Source organism: Salvia miltiorrhiza, chromosome 5 (genome assembly GCF_028751815.1).
Source record: "Salvia miltiorrhiza cultivar Shanhuang (shh) chromosome 5, IMPLAD_Smil_shh, whole genome shotgun sequence".
Lineage (NCBI taxonomy): Eukaryota > Viridiplantae > Streptophyta > Magnoliopsida > Lamiales > Lamiaceae > Salvia > Salvia miltiorrhiza.
Genome location: NC_080391.1, coordinates 5,388,509 through 5,401,839, shown reverse-complemented (window position 1 = coordinate 5,401,839; position 13,331 = coordinate 5,388,509). Strand labels below are relative to the sequence as shown.

The window sequence follows — 13,331 nt, the reverse complement described above, 5'->3', positions numbered from 1 at the left end:
TGGTAGACTAGATCTTCGCACAGAGGTGCATCCCAGCATCAATTAATTGGGCACTAAACCATGGAAAGCCAAAGAAAACACATTCTTCCCCTAATCCCTATACCATCATAATTTAACAGCAACAAAATTTCATTAAGTATGCCATCTTACAGAAGTCACTAAGAGCTTTCAGCAAAACCTTCTAAGAGCCAGGACTTTGATTTCAACCTTAATTGAGGAAGTGCAGGTAAAAACATTAACAAGAATATTACCAATTAGAAATGTCAAGATACATACTCAGGGGGTTCTAGGTGGAAGATAACAGACACAGGAATGAAAATCAGTGGGGAGCAACTCTCATTGCTGGTTCTAGATTTGTGGAATTTGGAAGGGTAACAAGTTAATTATTACCCCATTTTAATTTACTGCACTTCCCCATTAATCAATTTGATCCCATAACCATTACCCCATTCAATCAAACCCATCACCATATACAGAACTAAGTGCATCCCCAAATAACTAGGATATGATGTAAATGTAAAGATATTTACCAGTAGCAGTTTAAGATGATCAAACCAACTGAAGAATTTTCTTCTCCTCCATTTTATAAATGACGGTATTAGAAAAACTAATATTTTAAGAAAGGATTAAACTGGATCACCTGGCACTATCAAGACGAACTTGATAACCAACCAAGGAATCATCTGATCCTGGATAGGATTCACAACGCTCATTAGCAACTCTTTCAGCAACAGATATGGCCTAAAATCACATACACATTATTGGTATAACCATAATATAACAAAAACTCGTCCAACTATGATAGAATAGTATTATCTTGACTTGTAGGAATCTTCTAAACTAATTTCAAACACTGAAACTTGATTGAAGAAAGTAACTTCCCATATTGGCTGACTTGAGTATTTAGCTAATAAACACTGGCTAATAATTTATAAAAGCTGCTGGTACTATCACTAAACATGCTCAGTAGCTCTTTCTGTTCGGTGCAAAAACAGAGAATTTTTTTTGTTACATTAATACGGTTCTTTAAATATCATTGATGTATCAACGCAGATTCAATCAAAACTAGGACTACAACATTCAGAAAAGTTTAAACGTATTTATGTTTTGCTTCAACAGCAAGCAGAATTAGCAGCAGAAGCGATTTTAGGAACCGACTGAGATGTGTCATCGAGCACATCTGAGACTTTGCACTTGATCCTGTTGTGGCCATCTAGAGCATAGTGTCACTGAACTCACATTTGCCCTGGAACCAGGTTGTAAACACCATGAAAGCTAACAGATTTGTAAATTATAGGGTATTTTCATTTGCTAAAAGACTGGCTCCTAACTAAAACCTAAAGACTTTACCATATATACACATTTCAGATGCCTAAAGGAGTTGCAAGCTTGATACATAAGAATATGCAAGATTTTCATTGAGATGGTATAGATAGGGAAACTCATCCTCATTCAGTGTCTTCCGATGTAGTGGGTGGTCCTACTAAGGTGGACAGATGGAAAGAAATGGTGAATGTGTCAATCAGAAAAGAGATAGAATATCTCTGCAGAGTATTAGAGATCATATTGTTGCTAACTTTGCTAGATCAAAAGGGTAGGTTTTAATGAGGCTTGGCTCTTGTGCTTTCGACATGTGATTGACTTCAGTTTTTGAATTTTTTCTTCTTTTTAATACTCCCTCCCTCCATCCACGATATCGTTTCCACTTTTGCCATTTTGGTCTGTCCACAATATCATTTTCATTTCCATTTATAGCAGTAGGGTCCACAAACTCCACTCACAAGTCACAACAATAGTGGGACCCAAACTCCACTCACAACAATACCTACTATTATCCACCACTTTCTTAAAACCCGTGCCGTCTACAAAGTGGAAACGATATCGTGGACGGAGGGAGTATGAAATCAATTTCATCAGCAATGAAGGGGAAAAGTCAAGTAACATTACAGAATGGTGGTCCAATAAATAAGATCTAAAAGCTTACCCTAAAGTGAAGTTCATACTTCTACTACTCACATGTATCATTTATTTTCCATAAATATGTTTTTCAATATGAAAATTAATTTTTTATATTTAATAGAAGTCGAGGTGACAAGACATCTACGTGATTTATCACTTAGAGAAAAGAACGTACTACAACTGTAGCTCCAGTCACCACCATAAATAACTTAGCTAATAAGTAAAGAATAATCATAAGAGTGAACAGGTTACAGATGCAGCAGCCACTCTACTCTTCAATTGACCATTAGGACTTGATTTTTAAGTGAAAATTACACATCTTCATCACGCTGGAGGATCTGGCACGATAAAAGAGCAATTCTAGTAGTAACAAACTTGACTAATACAAGTGACTAGTGTATCACTGGCCACCCTTGCAACAGGATGAAATGAACCGCCATAAAAAAATGCTAGTATTATGGCAGAAACTCCTAGAATGCCTCATTTTTTTTCTGAACAGCATGCAGTTTGCTCAGAATTGCAGAAAAAACACCACAAAAGTACAAGTAAGCAGATCGACATACTGTATTTAGAACATATTAGTAGTGAAAGGAAAAACACCTTGACAGAATTGAGAAAGGCTATTTTTAACAGAATATGAATCAAAATTGAGTCAACTACTAACCGCGATTCTCCTTGGCTGAGTGCAAATTATATTACAATGACCACCAAGTCCTGCTTCAATCATGTGGTCTAATATATACTGCGGGACCTGCATAACCATCACAGAGAATAAAAACCTATGCTTATCAACGAAAATATATCAAAGCAATAAAATAATAAACCTCCACAAAAAGTTTTAAAAGTTTAAATGAAATGGTTGTCACACCTGAGTTGTCTTTCCACAGCCTGTCTCTCCAGAAATAACCACAACATTATTTTCCTCAAGTAAGTGCAGAATTTCGTCTTTCAACTCAGCAATAGGGAGGCTAGATCTTGTTTGCAACATCACCTGCTCAAGGAAAAACTAAATAAATAATTGAGGATCTTGGATGCGTCAGCAAACAAATGCGCACAGAGAAACTTAATAAGCAGAATTTGTTAGCTATGAACTTAAGAGTGAAATGACTGCATGTTCCATTTGTTGATAAGTTAAAGTCTCCACCATTACACCAATGATTTTTTTAATATTCTCATTATGAGCATATTAGCATACAGAGCACTTATATAGCACGTTTAATATGATTTGGTTTATCTATTTCACATATTTAGATGAGATAATGCCATATTATAACTCCAGTTTTTCACTTTAGAAAGAAAAAGAACTCCAATTTATTATTCTCTGAACGAAAATACTCTAAAAAGAACACCTAAGTTGCTCAAGAACAGTAGTATGAAGCTTGAGATAAACTAAATCATGCATCGAACTCTTGTCCAAGTGTCATACAAATTTCTTAAGAGACTTAGACCAATAATTGTTTTCAGTTTTGATATAGAGCCACCAGCATATTCCCTGACAACAGGAATGATAATTAGCTACTAGCCAAAAGCCATAGCTGCAAGCAAATAGGTTAAAAGCCCTTGCATCCTCCCTGAGAACATTAACCTTGTACTTTCTCATTTCCTTCTTGCATTCTTGTTTCTTCTTCAGGTAAGCACTTTCAGCATGCTTATTGCTGCCCATGCCTGCATAAAACAAGTACAACCATAAAGTAATTGATCCAGAAAAAATATTTTAGAGTTAAAAAGGAAATTTTCAGGCTTCCACCTAATAATATAACTTCCAAACTTGCTCTAAGATATCAATTGTCATACATACACGGCTGCTCATAGATCCGATCATAAGCTCGGGTAAAGAAGGAATCATAAGCTCGCATAAAGAAGGAAAGAGTACTACCACTAACAGGTGTAATCCCATGATGCAATATACAACTAACTGTTTCCGTTATATTTAAAATGACTTCAACCACCACTATAGTTTACAACAAACATAATTAAAATAACTGGAAGAAAGAGATATTGACTTCATATAATTTGGAATAGTAATATATTTTTTTATATGAATGAAATGAAAAAAAGGATCTGCAACAATCTGCAGTGATTTTCCGAAAGCAAACAGTTTGCATAAGTATCTGCCTCATAATAGAGCATCCCAATGTTCTTTCACCTTCCCACTTGAAAAATACCACAAGCAATGCCTAACAAACTAAATAAATATTAACATATCCAATCAAGAAGGAAAGAAGTTTTTGACACAATTTGAATGTTATGATCAGTACCACCAGCATTATTAACGGGCATTTGTGTCTTTTCTTGATGTTCAGCCTCAACACGGCGTTCGGTCTTAATAGGAATCTCAGCATTGTCTGCAGTCAACAATGAATCCAAAAACCCAGCCCTTCTATCTTCGCGTTCATCTTTTAAAGTTGCAAACAGATCTCCTATAAATTATAAGAATATCAAGAAGAAGAGATCAGCTAACAAAAAGAAGGGCAGTAACTATATCAATGAAAAAGTTATGAAGTGTAAAATTCTACAGAAGTCAGATCAAAAGAGAAGGTAGGTACATGGTTAGTTACCTTCCTTCCATTTCAGTACAAGTGAACTGTATGGCTCTAGAAGTGCAAAATGAACCGGCAGATCTGGAAAGAGACAATGGAGTGCATAAGCTGCAACTCTGTTTTGTGCATCCTGAAAGAGCATTTTAAAGTTCCCACACATGAGGATTTATATATATATATATATATATATATAGGTAACGGAGCGGATGAAAATCACTATCTTTTTGTGAGAACTGGGAACCATGCACAAACATATAAAATCCATGAACAAGAAATGACCAGAGTGAACTAGTAGATATAATACATAAACAAACACATTAGTTGATTTTCAATTTTGTATATGTGTTATATTTAGTTGTTCATGATCTGGGCCATCTCTTGTTCATGTATTATATGTGTTTGGGCATGGCTCTAGGGATGAGATCTAGTGAGAATCATGATCTTTTCGTGAGAACTGAGAACCATGCACAGACACATACAATATATGAACAAGAAATGGCCAAATCGTGAATAACTAAATAGAACAAATATACACGATTGAAAATCAATTAATGTGGTAGTTCGCGTATTACATCTAGTTGTTCAAACTGGTCATTTCTTATTCATGGATTTTATGGATTTGTGCAGGGTTCTCGCACACACACACACACAGAGGAAGGATCATATAAAATCTTTCCCTCCCTTAGTACGTAGAACTCAATCTGGACCATTAATCTTTATATAATCTATGGTTGTCATCAAAAGTGTAATATTATAATATATAAAATGCATTTTTGTATATATATAAAATGCATAATGCATTATTGTAATATACAAAATGCATTTATGTATATTGTATATTGCATAAATAAAAGATGCATTATTATATATATAAATGCATTGTTGTATACGTGTAATTCATGGTTCTATGGTATTATGGAGATTGGAGAGGGATGATTTCTACTTGATCCAATCCTTGTATACAAATACAATGTTGTGAAAATCGCTGGAGGCAGATGCTTTGAAGCGTGCAACGCTAAACCGCACCAATATTTCATATTACTTTAAACATAGTTAACAGCTAACTTCATGTTAAAACTTGGTTCTTTTTATTTTTTGTTTTCAATGTGTCAAATTAGTATTCAATTTTACTCTAATCATGTCAACTTTGATACTCCCTCCGTCCCATAAAAACATGCATAGTATGGGACGGCACGGGTTTTAAGAAATCCTGTAAAGTGTAGTGTGGTGGAGAAAGGGTCCCACATTGATTGTGATGTTTAGTGGGAGAATTATTACTATAAATGGGCTAATGCATGTTTTTATGGGACGGACGAAAAAGGAAAACTATGCATGTTTTTATGAGACGGAGGGAGTATTATATTATACTCCCTCCGTCCGCCAAGATTATGTAAAATTGCTTGGGCACGGGATTTAATAAAATTGGTGATGATTTTGATGTAGTGGAGAAAGGGTCCCACCACTTTATGAGATGTGTGGTTGAGATTGAATTTTGAGTGGGTTTTTTGTAAATAAAGAGTGTTAGTATGGATAAAATATTAAAGAGGATGATGGGACCATTGCCATAAAAGGAAAGTGACATAATCTTGGCGGACGCCAAATATAGTAATTTTTACATAATCTTGGCGGACAGAGGGAGTATTTCATATTAATTTAAACATTAGCTGTTAACTTATGATTGTTGACTAGTATCATCAATTATGAGTCTTAGATGGGACAAAAATTCAAAATCCATTGAGGAAAGGATAGAAATATCTTGAATGCAATGTTTGCAAACAAGAAATAAAGGGTGGAGTTGGAAAAATGAACAATCATCTTGCTTGCACGCTTGTCCAAATGTTCCGGCGGATGTAAAACAAGAAATATTGGACTACCTGAAGAAGGAGGTGGCAGATAAGGAAAAACGGCAGGAACAATCCTATGATATGGTTGATTGTGGAGGAAACTAAAGAGGAACTAGTGGAGCAACTTGTGGCTGATAAAGCTAGCAAGTACAAGGCTGCTAGAAAACTTTTGATGGAGTAGAGAAAACATCTTTATTGGACACTTATGTGCTGCTCATCGTATTGATTGATGCTGGAGAAGCTTGGAGAGCTACCACAACACAAGAATGCATTGATGAAAGAAAGGAAACGAGAAACCTTATATACAATTATGGATTGGTGTTGGCACTCATGAGAAAACACGCGGACATAGAATTTATCCATCCTGCAGCAACTCTATTTGCTACAGGGTTCTTGACTTCAAAGAGTATGATGTAGTTGAGGGAGGCAACCTTTAAAATCTATGTTCACATTATTTTATTGGCCATGGGACAAAATTGAAAACATTTTGTATTTATAAGGTATCAAATTGTCATTACCGATTTATTCTTGACATTCTTCACAACAAATGATATTATTTGGTTAAATATGTATATTTGGCCACAATAAAATCATTTTTTTCTAGTGCCATAAACAAACATATATACTTACTATTTTAAAGTGATTCCCAAACCTAACATTCTCAATCCCAAAACTCATCCTCTTCATGCTCAGAAACAAACTTTGTAATGGAGAAGCTAGGCACCTAATCAAGTTCTTCATGTTGTGAAAGTCCATAATATATTCAAGCTAACTTTTCAATTGCACAATAGATTCTAATATTGACCAGCTTCAACTTCAAAAAATTCAACTTACAGGATTATCACTTACTGAATCTATCTTCAACTTAGGTTGCTATGAAAATAATCTTTTAATCCAACACTTTGTACTATATTGCTCTTGTAACATGTCATTGAAAAATAACAGTATAACACCAAGATACAGTCTTAAGGTTAACTTCAAAATCCTATTCCTTCTAAATTAAAGATAGCATGAATGGGTTATGGATTACTCATTTCACAAACAAACTCGGTAGTCAAATTTAGCGGGATTTCTCATTTCATACATGACTAGAAAAGCTTACAATTAATTACAAAGTTTTTGCTCCTCTATTTAGAACACATACTGGAGAATAAATAACTAAATGAATTTGATCTTATATATTAAGAGATCATGGAAAATCTATAATTATCTATCTACAGTTCGTGTAAGTATGCATTTGCTTCCCCACGAAGATGATCTTGAAAATACTCTACTCAATATGAATTTGATAATATTACATATTCATTCATATTGCTGGGTTTTCAGAAATCATAATAAACAATAAGGCATGTACAATTGGCAAATCGACCTAATAGGTGCTATCATGTTGACGAACATAGGAATCTTATGTGTATCGTCAAGGAAAGTTGCAGCGATTTTGGAAAAGGATCAGCTTTGTCCTACTTGTTATAACCAAAGAGTCAAATGTAATATGTTATCTTATACTGCTGGAAGGTATTAGTTCTTAAGTGTAGTTGTTTAGCATTCTGTTCAGTTGTTATAACTCTTCAACTAATCACAATAGCAGATAGCAACACTGTACCTCTGGTGTATTCAAAATTTCATCCTGACGCGGAAGCTGAATTGTTGTCAACCCTCCAGCTATTCTACTTTTACCCCTCCCTCTAGCTTTCTGCAGCACACTGATAGAGTAACCAGAACTGCTCCCTTTACCAGAAACTTTGTCATATTTTGGTGCATCCCACCCTGATCTTTGGCAAAGTTGGTGAAGGACAGCCTTTGGAATCCTTTTTGGATCTCCCTATTCGAATACAACATAAATTAGGCCGACATATTGAAGCAACAGCTAGTCAATTTGAAGGGAGATAAATAGCTACAAGTGAGTGGAAACAAAATGGTGGGACTAATCGGGAGCACAATTAATGAGAATAGAATAACAGACCATCTTTCAGTAATAGACCTTATAAGTCAAAGAATTGTTTTATGTTGTAAAGGACATCGGAATGTAAGAGGTAACAAACTAAACAAATGATAGCACTAGAAATTCTCTCTGAAATTGTTTAGGGTTACATTTGCTACCATGATTAAGTTTATGGATGCAGGATATTACCTTCTTCCAGATCCCTTCCATTTTCTCTAAATTTTTCTCACTACAAAGTTCTCTCATTTTCTCTCTCTTTTGTTCTTCCAATATCTCATGAGGTAAGACTTGATCCAATGAACCGTCTTCCAAAAAGAAATCACCAAGTTCTACGTCGTCTGATTTCTCGTCCAAAGCATCTCCACTTTGCATGTTGATGCTTACAGAAGCAGTACCAGATGAGTGTTCATGCAAGTTAGAGCTATCAAGTCCCATTTGATCAAGTTGAACCCTAAGCTCTGTTTTATCTACATTGTCACATTTATTAGCAGCATTGCCTCCAGAGTTACCTGAAAGGACATATTCTTGTCCTTTATCCTCAGCAACACCATGGGAAGAACTTACGTATCCAGATTCCAAGATATCAACTGATAGTCCTGAAAAATAATTTGAATACAAGAAACAGGATGCACCGCGTATATGATCAAACTCATGAAACTGAAGATAGAAGATAACAGTTTCTAATACCTAGGGCTGATATCTCCTTCTTTAGTTTCCGAATGATAAAGCCTGCCTCTTCCTGGCTTTTCTTATCGCCTCTATCTTTGGCATTTGCAGCTTGCAGCCTAGCTGCATTGTAATCATCAATAATAGACTCATAATTGCTCCTTGGTTCCAAGGCCTGTAATAGTACATGTAGCATTGGTTATCCAGCTATAAACAGGCCCAAGAAGATGGTGCAAATATACATTATCCAATTGAAGTCAGAAGTAGAGCTTCATATAAAGCACAAGTATTCTAGCAATAACATGAAAAATGGATTTTTTAAGTAACTTTGACAAAGAAGATAAAAAGTGACTCTTCGTGTGTAACTGTCAGTAACCATCGTGTTCAATAACTTTTTTAGGCTGACAGCCTGGCATAGTTGCAAAGATATCTAGAACAACAACAAAAAGCAATTAAAGGCTTCCTCGGATTATTGAATAAAACAAAATTGAAAAAAAAATGGATGAAAAAGAAGGTCATGTTTTTATCGGCATTAAGTTACGCATGGTTAGTATCATAAGTGGTAAGAATACAATAAATATTCATGGTGCTACAATTATCTGCAATATCCATCACTGGGAGTACCTTCTCTGAGGAAGCATTTTCCATTGAATACATATCCAGAGAATCAGATTCATCCTGCAAAAAGATTTCAACATAATTAGTCCTACATTTTTAATGATTCAAGAGAAAACATGGCAGCTTATGTGCTGTTAAATACTTGTCATAGAAAGTCGCAACCACAACAAAAAAAAAAATATCTTATTCAGTACAAAGGGAGGAGAAAAAGAAATCAGAAATGAAAGGATCTGCACTTTGTTTTCGGTCTGCTATCATTTCATGTGATAGGAAAGGCCATTTTTTTGTGCCAAAGCAAGTGAATAAATACTGATGCAATCAGCTTAAAATTATCATTTACTTTTTATAGGAAAGGAGAAAATTTTATAAATTATAAAGTGCAAATGTTACAAAATGGATGAGGAATACCGAATACCGATAAAAGTAAAAGACAGACTAAAACTAAAGGGCACTACTCCAGATTCTGACAGTGTCAAACAGGTAAGGGCTAAGGAGAATTTTAGAGTCTTTATGGTCTGACACAAGTGGCCCTAATCTTTACTCTAATGCATACCTCATTGATAGATTCGTCTGAATTTTCAAAAATCCTCTTATTCCATTCTAACAATGGGGACCAACATACTATGAGTACAATTACTTATAAAAAGTAGGGATCCTCCAGATTCTGACAGTGTCAAACAGGTAAGGACTAAGGAGAATTTTAGAGTCTTTATGGTCTGACACAAGTGGCCCTAATCTTTACTCTAACGCATACCTCATTGATGGACTCGTCTGAATTTTCAAAAATCCTCTTATTCCATTCTAACAATGGGGACCAACATACTATGAGTACAATTACTTGTAAAAAGTAGGGATCTTGCCCAATATAAACTGCCACAAGAAAAGCTGAACTGTCTTAGGTACAGGTGACTTCTGGATAGTTCTGATAATGTGGAAAAGGTAAACATATCCAAAAGAAGAACAAAATAAATTATTTGCAAGAAAAACCACCAAACTAACCTAAACCCTATCTCCTAGCATGTCCTACATTGTGAACCATCCCTCTTTTGTACAAGCAATTCATAACCAAGCAATGAAAACATAAAGTGAAACTTGCTTCCTTCCATAGCACAGAGTGATATAAAAATAAAAGAGTAAGTTGACTAAAATCCCACGGGTAGAACACCAATTAACTCCATGCACAGAAGTTAACCTAAATGGACCAGCATACAAATCATCTTATTGCCTATTTCCTGTAGTTCGAACAAAAAATCATAACCAGGTTGAAGAGAGAAACTTCAGTACGCATGGTCAAACAAACTTGAAGCAAACTTGAGACACACCTCTTCCTGCCGTTCCATGTATTGACGAATCCAGTCTGCTTGGGAACGCTGGGCAGAATCTAGAATTGCATCATCTCTCAGCTCCTTAATCTTAAGTGAACCTTGTTCCTTTTCCCCGACTGGATCTGGAAGTGAATCCTTCGATGGGACCCAATCCTCACGAGCAGTTGATATGACGCCTACGGAACCTGCCCAGAATATTCATCAAGACTGTGATTATGCTCTGTCATAAAAAATTAATAAAATGCTTATCTGAAAATTGTAGCAGCTAAATTAGCTTCCTATATTGCAATCAAAGAGAGAGTTTATATAGCATACCAATGCTTGTACTCAGTGAACCCCCACTTGAAAACTTCGGCGGAAGCTCATTCCCCGGTATATTAAGGCACAACCAGTCTAAAGCAGCCTCATATGTTGCACTCTCCTATTGAACACGACCAACACAACAAAAAAATAGGTCAGAATCAATCCAGCTCAAAATCAAATTTCCATATTCACCATTATCATTATCTATTATTGCAACTGAATCAAAAAATCTCATGGTGACCTGAAGGGGGTTTGGTTGAGCTTATAAGCTCTTCTATATGACACGAAATAGATAAACCTAATTATCGGCACCAAATTTCAACTAGGTAATACAGCAAAACGTTGGGCAAACCTTCAGAATGGAGAGAACGAGTTCAATTTGGTCATCTTTGAACCCCTCGCAAGACAGCTTCTCATAGACCGAGCGGAGCCTTTTTGCTCTCTGCTCTTTAGAGAGAGAAAGAATGTCTTCGGATGGCGCCAGAGAAGCACCCGGTCTTCCAGAGCTGAGAAGAAGGCGGCGGAGGCGGTTCTCATTCTCGGCCGATAATTGGAGCTTGGGACCGGTGGAGGAGGAGGCCTTCCCCTTCGATGACGATGCCTTACGCTTTTGATGATCCTTCTTTGGCGCCATTTCTAAGCAGCGATTTGGAGAGAACGAAATTGAGGTGGGAACCACTAATTTAGGCGCTCTGAATGTGATAGTAGTATACTGATAGCAACTCCTTTGGGCATTAACAGACTTTGCATCGATAAAGTTCCCTCAAGTCTATATCTTTTTCTTTTTTTTGAAAGATCAACGTAGGAAATTATACTATAAATCAAGATTTCAATAGTACAAGGGGTACTCACTACTCATCCCTTACATAAAGCAAAATAACAAAAGCATTACAGATTAAAAAAAATACAAGCTTTCGGATAAAAACATCAATATGTAACTGAATAACAAAAGGGTCACGAAGTCATCTTCAAAAATTAATCTTTACACCTTCCACAATCTTGTTGATATTCGAATTAACTTCCTTGAAAATAAGTTCATTTCTCGTCTTCCATATCATCCAAACTTTGCATTGCCAAATTCAGTTGTATACCTTTTTCTCCATCTCCATGTCCTTCCATAATAAAGTAGTCATAATGATTGCACAAATTCGGAGATATGATTAGATCACAGATCAACCATGTACACATTAATTTCCAGATTTGAGTGGCAAATTGACACTCAAGCATCAAATGGAGGGTTGTTTCAAGTCTATAGCAGAGGATGCAAGATGAATCATTGACACCAACCACACTGTTTATTTTGATGAAGTTATCTTTTGTAGGAATCCTATCTTGAAGAAGTTTCCAACAAAAAGCAAACACCTTTGTTGGGATGTGTTTCCACAACACCTTTGGAAGTAATGAGGTTGGAACTTTAGTCGAGGCATCTGAAATAGAGAGTTGTACGAGTTGAGAATAGGTTGTCTGTAGATCCTTTTTAATGCCAAGAGTCGACTTCAAAAGTTGAAATTTTGAACCTATAAACACAATTCCAAAATTTCAAATACTCACACATATCGTTAGCATTAAAAAGATGCCTCCATCTAAAAGACCAAGACAGAGAAAGACCAATAATATATCCGACATCTCTAACTAACCAATATTTTTGAGAAGATAACTAATATAACCAATGGAATTTATCATTGAGACAGACGCCCTCAGTAAACCATAAATCCTCTCAAAATCTAGCACGACTATCATTTTCAATAAAAAAAGATAGGTTACTGCAGAAAATCTCACCCTATCCCTCCGTCCCAATTCAGTAAAACAGCAGAAAGAAAATGGATGTTAAAAAATGAATAGTTTAAAATAAAATAGCAGAAAGAAAGTACTCCCTCCGTCCCATCATTTTAGTCCCTTATTCCATTTTGAGATGTCCCAAAAAGATAATCCACTTTTCTAATTAATACTATATAAAAATATTGTTTTTACTAAATTAACCTTATTTAATGCTTCACTTAAATGTGAAAAGGATGTGTGAAAATAATAAATAAGGGTATAAAAGATAAAAATATAAAAATTAAATACATTTTCTTAATATGTGTGAAAAGTGGGAGGGGACTAAAATGGTGGGACGGAGGGAGTAACTTTTATG

At 35.5% G+C, this 13,331-nt stretch overlaps 1 protein-coding gene across 4 annotated transcripts in view; it reads right to left on the bottom strand.

Annotated features, from left to right (window-relative positions):
* The window catches only part of LOC130985424 (DExH-box ATP-dependent RNA helicase DExH7, chloroplastic-like), a 28,409-nt gene extending 16,103 nt beyond the window's left edge, over nt 1-12,306 (bottom strand). For 2 of the 4 annotated variants that reach the window (XM_057908389.1, XM_057908391.1), the window contains exons 1-13: nt 11,550-11,833; nt 11,210-11,315; nt 10,892-11,079; nt 9,576-9,629; nt 8,973-9,126; nt 8,475-8,881; nt 7,947-8,165; nt 4,518-4,629; nt 4,218-4,379; nt 3,545-3,624; nt 2,828-2,950; nt 2,624-2,710; nt 641-741 (exon numbers count right to left, since the gene is read on the bottom strand). In XM_057908389.1, the coding sequence (XP_057764372.1) occupies nt 641-741; nt 2,624-2,710; nt 2,828-2,950; nt 3,545-3,624; nt 4,218-4,379; nt 4,518-4,629; nt 7,947-8,165; nt 8,475-8,881; nt 8,973-9,126; nt 9,576-9,629; nt 10,892-11,079; nt 11,210-11,315; nt 11,550-11,831 (2,075 nt within the window). In that variant the 5' untranslated portion in view covers nt 11,832-11,833. Of the gene's footprint in view, nt 1-640; nt 742-2,623; nt 2,711-2,827; nt 2,951-3,544; nt 3,625-4,217; nt 4,380-4,517; nt 4,630-7,946; nt 8,166-8,474; nt 8,882-8,972; nt 9,127-9,575; nt 9,630-10,891; nt 11,080-11,209; nt 11,316-11,549; nt 12,037-12,288 lie in introns of those variants that run through there. The other 2 variants (XM_057908393.1, XM_057908390.1) reach the window with 2 other exon arrangements.
* Between the last annotated feature and the right edge of the window lie 1,025 nt (nt 12,307-13,331).